Here is a 14,236-nt window from a genome sequence, read left to right as displayed (position 1 = left end):
AGTGGTAGGTACACAGAGGCACTACGGGATGGTGAGTGTTGGTACTCTTCATATCAGTATTTTTAGCAAACTGCCTCATGCAGGCGCTGCTTAACATCAGAACGATTTCTCAGCCAATGACTCATTGAATTCCTTAGCACCCCCACCCCACCCCATCCCACCCCACGGGGAAGGCAGGGCTGAGACCCAGGAGCCCGCAGAGGGAATGGCCCGCCTCAGATTGCCCACCTGTTGGGGGCAGATCAAAGACGGGACCCCAAGCTCAAGGACCCTTCTGGTCAAAGGAGGATTTGTAAAGTCAATCGCCAGCCACGAGAGCTGAGGGAACAGGTCCTCTCTGGGCCTCACGTTTCAGGCCCGACACCACACCTGTTGATAAGGATCATTATTAACAGTCAATAAAAATGACAGAAGCCACTGTTAGTTGCCACGTCCTATGGCACTTTCCTCATCAGTAAAGGGGGGTAGTGCTCGTTCCTTAGGTCTCAGGGCTGTCGGCGAGGGGAAAGCAGATTCATGTTTGCGGAGCACTTAGAACAGGGCCGGGCACAAGGCGGGCGCAGTGTGACTGAGAGCTCAACACGGAGAGGACAACACGCCCGTCTGCTAAGCGTGGTTTCCTCGCGCCACACCCACGAGCGGGCTGCTGTTAGGTCCATTTTACAGGTGGGAAAACTGGCAGCTCAGAGATGCCCGGGAACGTGACGGCCCTCGGCAGACGCTGAAGGCAGGCTCCAGGGCTTGTAGGTGGGGACTCCAGCCCAGGGCCATCTGCCTTCAATCCACTGGGCCCCCGGATCTCTCATCCCCTTCTGCAGGTCCCCAGGGGGGAGGCAGGATGCAGCAGGCTCTGGGGAAAGTATTTGCAGAGGGTGACCTGAGCCTCGGGCCAGGCAGAGGGATATTAATAGCCAGGTCTGAGTGCCCCGCTCCGGGAGGGCGGCTCCGGGGAGGGCGGGGCAGAGCCGAGCTGGGGGCGGAGAGACTGTCCCCGAGGCGGGCGGAACTGGCCTGAAGGCCCCTCCCAGGCCCCTGGGAGCCCGGCCAGCCCTCCACGGATCTCTGGGGCTAGTTCATCACCTCCGAATACTCCAGTGACGGGAGGCACTTGCAAAACCCGCCTCCAGCCCCTAGCAGCTATAAATAAAAGGCTCCCAGCCCAGAAGCCAGGAGAAGTTTCTAGGCCTGCGTCCCCAGGGTTATTAAGCTCCTGGCTCCACTCTAGACCTTGGCGTCTCTGGCTTTGAGCCTGGACAGCCTGAGAGGACAGAGGCTGGCGGATCTCTGCTGAGGCAGTGTGGACAGGGGCTGGCTCTCTGGGAATCTGCAAGACCAGCCTCCAGTCGCCCCTGCAGGCTGCAGTGTCTTTGGGGGTCCGGACCCCAGCCTGGTGTGTGCCCCCAGCCTCAGCAGTGGATGGTTTAGCTGTTCTTGAAGCTGAAGAATAAGCCTGGAAGGCTAGCCCGCCCACATCACCTTGCTGTGTGACCTTGGGCAGGTGGCTCCCTCTCTCTGAGCCTCCGTTTGCACTCCAGCTCGGCATCCACCATGGCAGATGGTCAGATGCCCTTCCCCTGCCACTACCCAAGCCGCCTGCGCCGAGACCCTTTCCGAGACTCGCCGCTCTCCTCCCGCCTGCTGGACGATGGCTTTGGCATGGACCCCTTCCCCGACGACTTGACTGCCTCTTGGCCCGACTGGGCCCTGCCTCGGCTCTCCTCGCCCTGGCCGGGACCCCTGAGGCCAGGCACGGTGCCCCGGGTGCCGACTGCCACGGGCAGGTTTGGGGTACCTGCTGACGGCAGGAGCCCCCCACCCTTCCCTGGGGAGCCCTGGAAAGTGTGTGTCAACGTGCACAGCTTTAAGCCAGAGGAGCTGATGGTGAAGACCAAGGACAGATACGTGGAGGTGTCTGGTGAGTGGGGATCAGGAGGGAGACAGGAGGGGCGGGGGTGGAGGGGATGGTTGCAGGCCTCAGCCTGGGAATAGCCAAGAGGACTTCTCCTTAGAGGGAGAGCTGTGACAGCAGGACACAGGTGACTTCAGGGCTCAGGAATGCAGTCCAGAGAAGTTACCTCCAGGGAAGAGCCCTCCTCTCCCGGCTTCAGGAGAGATCTCCCCCTGGCCCAGCTGCGGGGCCTTGGGCCGCTGTGTCCATCAGAGAGCAGGCAGGGAAATGAAACCACGTCGGGTGCTGGGAGGGGGAATTTCATAGGAAGGAGCGAACAGGCATAGAAGGGGAAGTGGGGTTCCTTGCACCCCAGCATCACAACATAGCTTAGAAGGGCGTGTTTCACGCGGAGTGTTGCTAGTGTTAATAACCAGCCCAGGTCTCCAGGGAAACGCTCCCCTCATCCCAGACAAGGAAACTGAGGCTTAATGGCCATTTTAACCACACTGACTGGTAACCTTGACGGAGCTCAGTCTGCTAGACCCGCACTGAGCGCTTCCTCCGTAGCATCTCAGGTAATGCGACCAGAGGACAGGGGTCCTGTTGGTCTCCCCCTTTTACAAATGAGGAAACTGAGGCACAGGGAGGCAAAGGTGACTCTCCCAAGGCCACCAAAGACTCAAATCCAGGCCGTCCGGGAATTGGAGGCCGGAAGAGAACTGGCCATTTACACACCTACTGGGTGGGAAGGGCTGGGCGAAAACTCATATTCCTTCCCCCAAATACTCCTCTCTCGAGCCCTGAGAGGCAGAGGTGCCGAGTCCCATTTCAAAGCTGCGGCCGAGACCCAGCGGGATTCGTCCAAGGTCATGCTGTGAGTCAGCAGCAGGAAGAGTCTGGGCCTGCCCACGGCTCCGGGAGACAGGAGGCTGGATGCGGTCTCGGCCCCCGTGAGGCTGCGCAGCGGAGGGAGGGGAAGCTCTGTCGCTTCCCTCGCAATTAAAGCTCCATTAAAACGAGCATGTTCCCCAGCAGGCTCTGCCGGCCAGAAAATCAATAAAAGCCACGGCAAACACAGGCTAGGCTGGGCAGGGACAGGCCCCGGCAGGGCGGCGTTCAGGGGGAGCTTCAAAGCCTGGCAGATGGGAAATCTAAACACCAGAGGTTCTGGCGGGTGTGGCCGCCGGAGTCAGGCTGGGGCCACGTGCTGGCGGAGGGGGTCGGCCAGGGCTCCGCAATGCGGGAACCGGGCCAGAGTTCCGCAACTGCCTCCACCACCCACAAGCAGGTTGTGCAAAGGGCTTAAGGGCTCTCGGCTTTGTTTCCTAATCTGGAAATTGGGGTTCAAAGGGCTCCAACAGTATGGGGATTATTGCATTAGATGAGGTGACAGGTCCCAGGTGTGGGTAGAGTGCCTGAAACACAACGGGCTCAGTATCGTTACTGAAGCCGATGCTGTTAAAATGTCGGCCGCGCACAGTAAAGCCCCAACAAATCATAAATGGTAGATGGTCTTTGAGACCTGGGTTCAAATCCTGGCTCTGCTGGTCATGCTCTGGACAAATGTGGATAAGAAAGTCTTTTCACCATTCTGAGCCTCAGTTTCCTCGTCTGCAGAATGGGGATCATAATAATATCTATCCTATAAGGCTGTAGGGACGATTCAATATATGCAGACAATATGTAATGAATGCAGAGTGTCTGTAAATGGAGCTAATGATGGTGCTCTGGAAACAGAGTGGTTGTCATCCCCACTCTCTCTGTCTTTGTTTTAATTAGGGTTCCAGAGTTTTCCACCCCAGGTTGGAGGGTCCCCCATGGCCTGTGGCCCTTCCAGGTGAATCCTGTCCAGCCTAGGGGCTTTTCCTCCACCCTCCTGGCAGCTCCAAGCTGAGACCCCAGCCAAGTACCTCGCTAATCCAGAGGCTTTGAATGCCTTATGGAGCCTCAGTTTCCACATCTGTAAAATGGGGTCATTGGGGAACTTAAGACAAGGACAGACAAAGCCTTTTCAGGTTGTAAAATTCTCACGGGTGTGCACTTAGCAACCTCGGCTTGATGGAATCCAGATCCTGAGAGGACATACAGAGCCTCTCATAAAAGAGGTTTGAAAAATCAGACTGACAGCAGAGGCTCCATCTAAAATGCAACTTTCAAAGGAAGTCAGAAGGCCAGTCTCCCGTCCTGCATCACATAATGACAAACCTGTTCTCCCCCACGCACCTTGTGGGGCCCCATGCTAAATCCCTACGTAGGCTGGCTCACTGGTTCCTCACATGGACTTATAAGGAAATATGGGTAGGTTTGTTACACCCATTTTACAGATGATGAAACAGAAGCCCAGAGAGAGGAACTTGCCTCAGATCACCCACTTCTCCATGGCAATGTCTGAAATTCAAAGCCAAGCCAATTGAGTCAGTTCCCAGTTCCATGTGTGGCCCTGGGCAAATCCTACCTACCACCTCCAACCCTCGGCTTTGCCACTGGCCTATGAGAAGGTGGACTGGGTCAGTCTTTGCCAAGCAGTGTGCTTTCAGCTGTCACTAGGCATCTGAGAAATGGATGGAGACAGGGTCCAGAATTCCAGAAGGTGCCAGATGAAACAAAATTATAACCAGGTCTGCTCGCCATGGAGCTTATCAGAGCCTTGAGTTTGCTAATGCGGTTTCTGAATCTCTGAGAGGTGGCCTTGCCTTATCTGAGCACATGTGAGTGTCGGGTTCCAGGGAAGTGTTTGGACTAGAAGATTTCCTTCGTGCCTCACACACTCCCACCCCCCACCCTGCAGCCACCAGCCAAAAAACATTCCCTTCCTGGGCCACTGGCCAGGGAAGGGACTGGAAAACCCCCCGAGACCTTATGCCCACCCCTTCTCCTCAATCCCAGGGCCTCTGCCTCCCCTGGTAACAGCGCTTCTTTCTTTAGCTGGGCCAATGGCTGTCCCCGGAGTGCTGATGCCTACATTTCTCTCAGGCTGCCAGGGGCCTCTAGCGTCCCCGGCCTTCAGATGAGTTCTGTCTTTTTTTTTTTCTTTAATCACAATAATTACATTTTTGTGTTTACAAAAATCAAATTATTTCCACGTAGAAAATGTAAACAGCAAAGCAAAATAAGAAATTAAAAATCCTTCAACTGCCCCTACTAAATAGTCAAGTGATATGCAAATTAAGCTACTCCTAACACCTTCTTTCAACCAGATGAACCCCCTCCCCCGGCTCCCCCTGATTTTTGGAGCATGGACAGGGAGGGGGAGTTTCTGAGAGCAGTCCTGTCCCCAAACATCAAAATAAGCTGCCAGTGTCTATCTTCACACAGTATTTTTACAACTTACAAAGCAATTCTGTGACTCGCTCTCACGTGCTCCTCCCAGTAACCCACTAATTAGGACGTTGTTGTCACCCCCATTTTAGAGAGCAATAAACTGAGGCTCGGAGGAAAGTAGAGATAGGCCAGCAAGTGTCAGAGCAGGGACTCAAGTCCGGAACCCACGCACCTGCCCAGCTCTCCCAAGCTGTGTGACCTTGGGCATATCACTTAACCTCTCTGAACTTCTGTTCCCTAACCACAAAATAGTAAGAATAAAAGGACTTGCTTTGGAAGGCCGTTGGGAAAATGAAAGGTGTTGATATCGGTAAGGTGCTTAGGACAGTGGCTGACACCAAGAAAGGGCTGTATGAGTTTGCTATTATTTCCAGGATGCCAGTGTGCAGAAGGGCTGAGTCAGAGGCACTGGCCTGTCCCCAAGGGAAGCAGGCCTCCAGAGGCCCAGGCTTCGGGGAGGGGACCAGGAAGCGCACAGCACTCCTCTGGCCACACGCCGGTGTTAGAGCTGGGCAGTTGGTGGCCATGGGCTTGGCAGGTCAGAATAAAGTCCCGGAGCATCAGCACATTCAGGGAATAGCACGCTCTGCTAGCCCAACACTCCAGTTTCAAAACGGTTTCCTATGAACGCACCCTCTCGGCCCAGCTGGGCGGTTAGCGGTACAGATCCAGCTTGGAAATTCTAGAACTTGGAATTTATCCTAAAGAAGCCATCGGGCCGGGTGAAAAGATCGAGCCGCAAGAATGTTCAGTGCAGTGAGATTCTTTCCAATGTCAGGAGCTGTCTCGGTGCCCAAAAGCTGGGGACTGGCTGCATGACCTTATACATCCCTGCAGCGAACGCCGTTAAAAATCGTGTCCAAGGGTATTGGCCGTGACACAGAAAAAGAATCATAATGTGTTAGCAAGACATGAAAACAGGTTTCAAGTGTGCCGTCCACTGTGATCCCAGTTGATAAACTATATGATGTACATCTATACTATATAACATCTATGCATTTCTAAGTAACAGAAAGAAAAGTCTGGGACATATAAAAAAGTGTCAGTGGTTTTCTCAGGGCAGTGGGATCAGGGGTGGTTTTAATGGATTTTTTCCTTTATTTTCTACATTTTCTCACACACACATGCATTATCTTGTAATCAGGAAAAAGTAATTAAGAAAGGGGTAATGAATAATAAAAAAGCAATTAATAATGTAATCACCTATAAGTTGTCAGTTTTTCAAAACCTAGACCGCACAAAATCACTATATCCCACAAGGTTATTCACAGTCCAGATTCCCAAGCCCCTCAGAAGGGCGTCGCTGTGTAAATGAGGGTTCCTGGCCCTGGAATGTGGCCCCCCCAAGTGAGAAGGTGAGTGCCTCTGCTGGGCACTAATTCTTTGTTTAAAAAGAAATGAGAGACACTCTCCATTTAAAAAAATAAGAAAGGAGAAGGGCCGTGAGGCCCAGAATTTGTTATTAAATTTCAAGGTGAGAGCCAGTTCGGGCTCAGGCCTCCTCATAATTTCACATTTTTCCTTCCTAAGGAAAAAACAAACAAACCACCTTCCTTGTAGGGTGTGTGTGTGTGTGTGTGTAATTTCCCACCCATGGTGCCTAATGCCACTTCCTAAGGAGAGCCCTCTTTGGGGAATCTGGGTGGTTTTCGTTAGCAGATTAAAGCATTATTTCCAGGTGGTCCCCTCAGTACCAGGTACAGGTAAGATGACTCTGGGAACTAACTGGAAGCTGGCACGGGCACAGACGCATGGGACCCCAGCACTTGGCTGAGATTCCGACACAGCTGGTTCAGAGCCCAGGGCTGCCATGCACCGGCTGGGTGGCCTTGGGCCCAGCACTGGGCCTCAGTTTCCACATCAGTAACCAAGGGAGGAAGGACCCCATCCACGGAGTCGGAAAAGGGCTCCGTGAGTTGTGAAGCCGGCTGGGTGGCAAACTAGTCCTATTGCTTTCCTCTCACCCTCTCTGGGATGCGAGCCTCGGGGTTCTCCAGGCTGCTGAGGGGAGCAAGTGGTGGCCAAGGCAAGACTTAGAAGAGACAATGCACCACGTGGCCCAGTTTCCTAAGACGAACAAGTAATTGTCTACAAACTGCGGTCAAGGCCTCCTGTCCTGTCCACTGTCTTAGTTCATCCTCTCAACAGCCTGGGAGGTGGGTTCAGGGGAGGGACCCGAGGCTCAGACAGCTGGAGCCTCGAGATCAAGCCGGAAGCCACCCAATGAGGCAGGGACGGGGCCAGGGTTCCCACGCGAGCCTGGGTCCTCATCGGTGGAGGCCCGAGGGACTCAGACCCTGACGGGTGGCATTCCTCTCCCTCCAGGCAAACATGAAGAGAAGCAGCATGAAGGCGGCATCGTGTCCAAGAACTTCACAAAGAAAATCCAGTAAGTAACCCCGGGGGGTGGATTTCCGGGTGGGAGTAGGGGGCGGGGGAGGTGCCTGGGACCGCAGATCTGGGGGTCTGTACCCTCTTGGGCATCTCTCCTATAAGACACCCCTCACCTCCCCCTACCCCTGGGGCAGGGAATTGAACCCTCACCCTGAAGGGGAAAAAATGTCACAGCAAAGGAATCATGTGAGCAGCCTGGTGAAGCCAGCAGGCCCAGCTGATGGGTCCAAGCCACGCGGAGGCCCTACTGGCAACCCCTGCGGGAAGGAGGGGCAGTGAGAGCCCGGTGCCCCACGGACGCACCTTGTCTCGAAGCAGCATCACCCCACTACGTGTACTTCTGGCCCAAAGTCTCTGTCCATCATGGTTGCATTTAGCCTTTGCAGCGAGGGTGTGCCGAGGGAAGAGACGGCACCCTCCCTGCAGGGTGGAGAAACTGAGTCTCCCACAGCTGAAAGGACACAGCCGAGGTCCTCAGAGTTAGAATTTAGAACAGCCCCAAATAGATCCCTGAACTCCGCCTTGTGAACTCACCGCCTGAAAATACAGTGAGGTCGTGCGCAGTGATCGGACGCAGCAGGGCCTCCTGGGCGGCGACTGGGTGTTGCTGTTGTCGCTGTGCCCGCATCTGAGCCCCAGCCCAGCTCTGGCTGACAGCCCGCAGGAGGCCGCTGTGGGCGCCGGGGCTCTGCAGTCCCCTATCTCCCCCCACGTGTCCGTTCCTGCTCCGCCGGTGCCTCTGGCTCCTGAAAGCTGTGGACACCTCCCGATAAGGCAAACGCCACACTGCTTCCCTTGGCGCCCACTGGCTGGCCTGCCATCCCCAGGACCCACACCTCCCGGTGGTACAGCCAGATCCCAGAGGGGAAAGAGAGGGCAAAGGAGAGGGAGGGAGCTGATGTTTCTTTCCAGAGGCGCAAACAAGGTGTCAGGATGGAGTCACAGGCAGGGCCGAGCTGTGAAAGGGACCGAGCTGGGAAGAAGGCAGCCGACTAATCATCTTACAGAGATGGCCATCGTCGGGGACTTCTCCTTCTCTGGGCCTCCGGGGAAACAGCTTGCTGGGAGTTCCTTGCCAGATAGAAAAGCCTAAAGCTGCCGGAGGCAGGGCTGCTATTCAGCTGGGCCCAGCAGCTGAGCGGGGCTAGTTGTTACCGTATTGCACTAGCCTTTGCCCTGAGCAACGTCCCCCCAAAGTGTCCTCAGCAGCCAACCACCCATCCTGATCCTGTCCCAGGACCCTCCAAAGTCCCCCACATCCCAGCAACTAAAGGGTCCCTAGGACCTCCCCGTCGCCATGGCTGAATCCATCCATTCTGGTTGGTCAGCATCCAGCTGCCTGTTGTTAAATCTTTTCATCGCCGCCCTGGGTGCAGGGAGTCCTGGTTCCATGGAAACTGAGCTGCTGTTCCCACATTTCCCATGGATGGGTGGTGATGGGTCATGGGAGGGTGTGTGTGAAGCACTTAGCACAGGGTACAGACTCAGGGCTCGGTCCATGGGAACTAACCTTATTAAAATCTCCAAACCAGGTCACCTGGTCAGAGACCTTGACAGAGTCTGTTCCCACTTCTGGGCCTCAGTTTCCCCAGGTGTAAACTGAGAGCGTTATCCTGGACCATCATGAATATTCTTTGGGGCGCTGACATCCCAGGGTTCAATGATACGGCAATTCGTGCCGAAATAGCCATGGCTGTGAGGCGCCCACCTGTAGGGCCCATGGCTTCATAGCAACGCAGAAGCCAACACTTAGTGACCGCTTTCTGTACATACGCCAGGCACGCAATTCTCACATCACCCTAAGAGGCAGATGCTTTTATTACCCCTTTTCTTAGGAGGAAATAGGCTCAGCGAGGTGAGATCACTAGCTCAAGGTCACACAATCAGGAAGAGTCTTAATTTGAACTCAGGTTTGCCTGCCTGCCATGCCCAGGCTCTGGACCACGGCTACCCTGCCGCACTGTACCAGATGCCCATGGGTTGGCATGTGAACGGTTAAGCAGAGTTGGCCCATCCCCAGCAGCCAGGGGGAGGTCCAAACTTTTGGCCTTGTCTCTGCTTCAGAAGCTTGACTTGGCAGCTGCCCAGGTTCCCTCTGTCCCTTCCCTCCTTCCCAGCAGGCCCCCTGTTAATGTCCGTGGCTCCAAGTTGGCAGGCAGGCGTCTCCTGGGTAGATGCGGCTCAGGGGGCTACAGGTTGCTGTTCACAGCAAAACACTCCCCAGCCCCTCCAGGAAGGGTCCTGCCCAGGCCCGGGAATGGGCTTGCCTCACCTCTCTGTTCTTTCATCAAGACCGGTTGTGACTTTGCTTTTACAACAGGCAGAGCCAGCTTGGGCCAGGAATGCTCTGTGGCGATTGAACCTTGTAGCCCACCCCCCCCGTCCTTTTTTTTCAAAAGCCTGCTGCCAGAGAGGCAAGGAGAGCATCTCAGTGGGCGACTGTGAGCTCAGGGACCAGGATTCCAATTCCATTCCCATCTGCCGCTTATGAGCTGTGTGACCTTGGGCAAATCACTTCACCTCTCTGACCTCCATCTCTTCATCTGTGAATTAGGGCTAGTTACTGACCTGGTGGGTCTACTGTTAACAACTCACGGAGATGACTCAGGTGAAGTACCTGGCACACAGAAAATGCTCAGAGGCCCTCGTTTTTGTTGTTTTTATTAATAATGACACCCCAAAGAGGTCATTACATGTTCTCACAATTCCATAGTTTGTTGAGAAACTATGTCCCAGATAGACTCGTTCACCCCAAACACTCCCAAACTCACAAAAATAGCTTCAGAACTGACACTGGATTTGGGTTCATAAACCTCATCTTTGGTGCTCGCTCGCTCACTGAGCCTGTCATTTAATTTCCCCGAGTCTCCATTCAATGTTCTATGCAACAGGCATATTAATTCCTATTAACCATTCTAGGCCCACTGTAAAGCTCTCACCAGGCAATGCCTATACACGTGTTTGGGGAACAAAACAGTGATCACCTACTGCAAAATACTGAAGATGTGCCCCAAATCACAGCTCATGCTGAACCTCACAGAGGATGTTGGCATCTGAAGTCTAGCCATGTAGCCAGCCTGGCTGCCTTTATCTGCCAAGTTGCCTAATTCCACCATTAATTCCACCCGTAGGGCACGTGCAAGATAAAAAAGCGCCACCTGCTGTGAGTCCCACCTTAGGCTCTGTAAGGGGACGGTAGTGGTGGCCATGCCTGCCGGCAGCTGGTCAGTTGTGGGTGCTAAGTGGAGACCTCAACCTAGGATCAAACACGTGGGCCACAGCTCCCTTGTAAGTTACTGTGGGAGCAGCATATTACCATTTGCAAAGCATGCTCAGATTCTTTGCAAAGAACTTTAAAGCTCCAAATATGGTATGCGTTTAATATTATGATCTCCGTTTTGCAGAAGAGACAGCAAGCTCGGGATAATTGAGTAACCTTCCCGAGATCACGCCCACAGCTAGGAAGAGGCAGAGCCGGGATTCAAACCCAGCATTTATATCCCCAAAGCCTAAGCGCTTATCAAAAATATTTTCTTCCAAAGGAATAAAAGAATGTTTAGGCTGTATGAAAATAATAAATGAGTAAAATCTTGTGCTTCTCCTAGGCTTCCTGCAGAGGTGGATCCTGCAACAGTATTTGCCTCGCTTTCCCCAGAGGGCCTGTTGATCATCGAAGCTCCACAGGTGCCCCCTTACTCACCGTTTGGAGAGAGCAGCTTCAACAACGAGCTTCCCCAAGACGGCCAGGAGGTCACCTGTACTTGAGACCCCAGTCTTGGCCCATCCTTGTCACCCCCACCCCACCCCAACCCCCAGGGCTTCTCTGATTCCAGGGTACATTATATATTACTTTAGCTGAACTCATAGATTTAGTCCAACTAAAATGTTGGGGGTGAAGGTAATTTGACTAGTCCCTAGATAGTGTAGTACTAGGTTTTTGCACCAGGGGGGCGCAATTGGCAAGTCATGCTCGGTTGCATTCGGCCAAAATGCTGGGAGTTTTTCTTTCTTTACCTTTTCTATCTTGATAAAAAAAATGTTGTACGTTCAACAGTTGCAAAGCATCTAAAAGGGGACATAGCATTTCACATTGCATCTTACCTTGCAACTAATGCAAGGGTTGCTTTTCTCTGGGGACCTCGCATCACCCAGATTCCTATTCTGGGCTCCCAATGTCCGTGCCTGCCCCTTGGTTGATTGATGGAGCCCATGAGCTCACTCCCCCCCCCCCCCCCCCATGTTTCTGCAGCCCTGGCCTACAAAGGGTGATAGATAGGTCTTCAATCCCAAGTGGGATTTACCCAACAGTCACTTCATGAAAACAAACAGTGCCTTCTGCCCTCCACCCAGGCATCTCTAGTTCCCAAGCTGGCAATCCCCAAGGACTCTGGAAGCCCCTCAGTTTGTCCTCTGGCTAAAGACCCCCCTTTCTGGTGTCTCCTGTGTCCTCACTGGGGTTTTTACAGAGGGGGCTGTCTCCAGACAGCTCCACCAGGAACCAAGCAAAGGCCAGACAGCCTGGCAGGCAGGATAGTGGTATTATGTATATGGGTGGGACGTGTGTGTCATTGTTATTTGAATTGTGCTGTTCTTTAGGGGAAAATAACATAAATAATAATAATAATAAAGGAGCTGATGTTCTTAGCCTCGTGTGCTTCTTTTGGTTGAGGAATTAAATGCTACACCATGCATATTTTCAATATGAATCGGGAATGCTCGTGGCTGCAAATAACAATGCCCAAAAAACAGTGGTTTAAATGACATAAACATCTATTGTCTAACTTCACAAGAAGTGTACATATAAGTGATCTCACGATTATTTTTTCAGTTGTTATGCCACCAAAAACCCGCAGTATTCCCATCTTTTTCCTCTGCCATCTCTGACAAGTCTACCGAGTCTATCCTCATGTTTGCAAGATGGCTGCAGCAGCTCCGAGCATCTCATCGCATCTTCCTGTGACAATGTACAGGAAGAGAAGGCAGGGGTAAAAGGGTCCTCTCATCAGTCCCTTTTATCAGTTCAAGATCTCTGCTGGGAGCTCTCAGCAGACCAGTTTTATCTCATTGACCCAAACTGGGTCCTATGTGTATCCTGAAGCCAATCCCTGGCAAAAGGGACAGAGATGGCCGTGATAGGCTTAGGTCAATATTGACTTGTCCTCTGAGGCCAGGAACACTGCTGCCTGAACAAAACAAGATTCTGTTAGGAAGGAGGAAAGGGGCATAGCAGCTGTGAGGGCAGTCAACAGACCGACGCTGCCAGGGGCACAGAACCGTGTCCAGGGCTCAGGAAGCCCAACTCAAACTGATTTAAAGAGGGGTATTTACTGGTACACATGGCTGAGAAGTCCAGGATGAAAGTTCCTCTCAGGCTTCCAGTGATGTCAGCAGAACTCAGTTTCTCTCCATCTCTTGGTCCTGAGGTGTTGGCTCCATTCCCAGTCTCCCCGCTGTCCCCTGCCTCCCCTGTTCTTCGCCCCCCCCCCATGTCCCCATGTCCTCTCATGTGGTCACAAGAAGACTACAATCTCTACAGCCCACATCCTTCCACATTCCGGTCCCCAGCGGGGAAAAGCCAGTGTCTTCCCATAGTTTTGGCCATATACCCAGGGTCATTCTTATTAGCCCAGCTTGGGCATCACATGACCGCCTTTAAGCTACAGCCCACGAAATCAGTGCTTGGATTGGCCAGGCCTGGGTCACAGGCTCCACCCCTGGGGACAATTCCATTTAATCCCACATCACCTTAGGAAGTAGATACTAATTTTACAATACAGAAGCTGAGGCTGAGAGACAAGAGGCGGCTTCGGTAAGTCACGCGGAGACAGCAGAACTCGAACCTAGATGTTGGCTTTTGGAAGAGTTCATGAGGAGCTGCTGGCTGCTTGTCAAGAGCACCCCCAAAGTCAGCAGGAGTCAGCGAATGTTTCCTGAGCACCTGCTCTGCCGGGTCCTGGGCTGGGAGCCAAAGCTATAGCGACCAATGAGCCACAATCCCTGCCTGCTAGAGGCTCACAGGCCAGAGGCAGGCCGATAAGAGAACGCCAGGGCCCCCCAAATCCTTACTATGTGCCAGACACTGTGCTAAGAGCTTTATGTCTGTAATAGACTCGATGACCCCGCCACTCTATGAGGCTGGGTCAACTCTTATCTCTATTTTACAGATAAGGAAACAGACGAGGGAGGGTTGAGTTTACTGTCCCCAGTCACAGGCCTGGTAAGCCACAGGCCCAGGCAGGCTGACCCCAGGATCTTCATTATTAACTCTTCATTGCCCAGTCTGCCTTTCTCCCAACAAAGCAAATGTAAACATGCCTCCGAGAGTCCATCCAACGTGGGGGACCAGAAGAGAGGTGCCACTGAGACGGGAGAAGTCCGCGTTCCTGCGGCCAGCCACTACCAGAACCAGTGAGGAGAGACAAAGATCGAGCCTTTACGGGCCCTTTATTCAGATGGTGGGCGATCTGAGAAGACGGCAGGTTGTGTGCCCTACAAGGACCCTCTCACCTCTCACCTCAAGCTGACCTTTTTTATAAAGAGAAGTAGGTGAAGTGTTTGGAATTCAGGAGAAAGGAGGTTAATCAGATAAAAGCTGCAGTCCGGCGATTTCCCAAGCATCCCCAATGCTCT

General features: G+C 53.2%; 1 protein-coding gene across 1 annotated transcript; it reads left to right on the top strand.

The window, feature by feature from the left end:
- The first annotated feature begins 1,548 nt into the window (after positions 1-1,548).
- HSPB8 (heat shock protein family B (small) member 8) lies at positions 1,549-11,451 on the top strand. The gene is made up of 3 exons (XM_016201564.2): positions 1,549-1,915; positions 7,538-7,601; positions 11,212-11,451. The coding sequence occupies exons 1-3, from the start codon at positions 1,549-1,551 to the stop codon at positions 11,369-11,371; spliced, it is 591 nt and encodes a 196-aa protein (XP_016057050.1). The 3' UTR covers positions 11,372-11,451.
- The last annotated feature ends 2,785 nt before the right edge of the window (positions 11,452-14,236 follow it).

The sequence above is a fragment of the Miniopterus natalensis genome, chromosome 20 (genome assembly GCF_054644295.1).
Source record: "Miniopterus natalensis isolate mMinNat1 chromosome 20, mMinNat1.hap1, whole genome shotgun sequence".
NCBI lineage: Eukaryota > Metazoa > Chordata > Mammalia > Chiroptera > Miniopteridae > Miniopterus > Miniopterus natalensis.
Note: the sequence above shows the minus strand (reverse complement) of the source record. Positions and strands in the feature narration are given on the sequence as shown.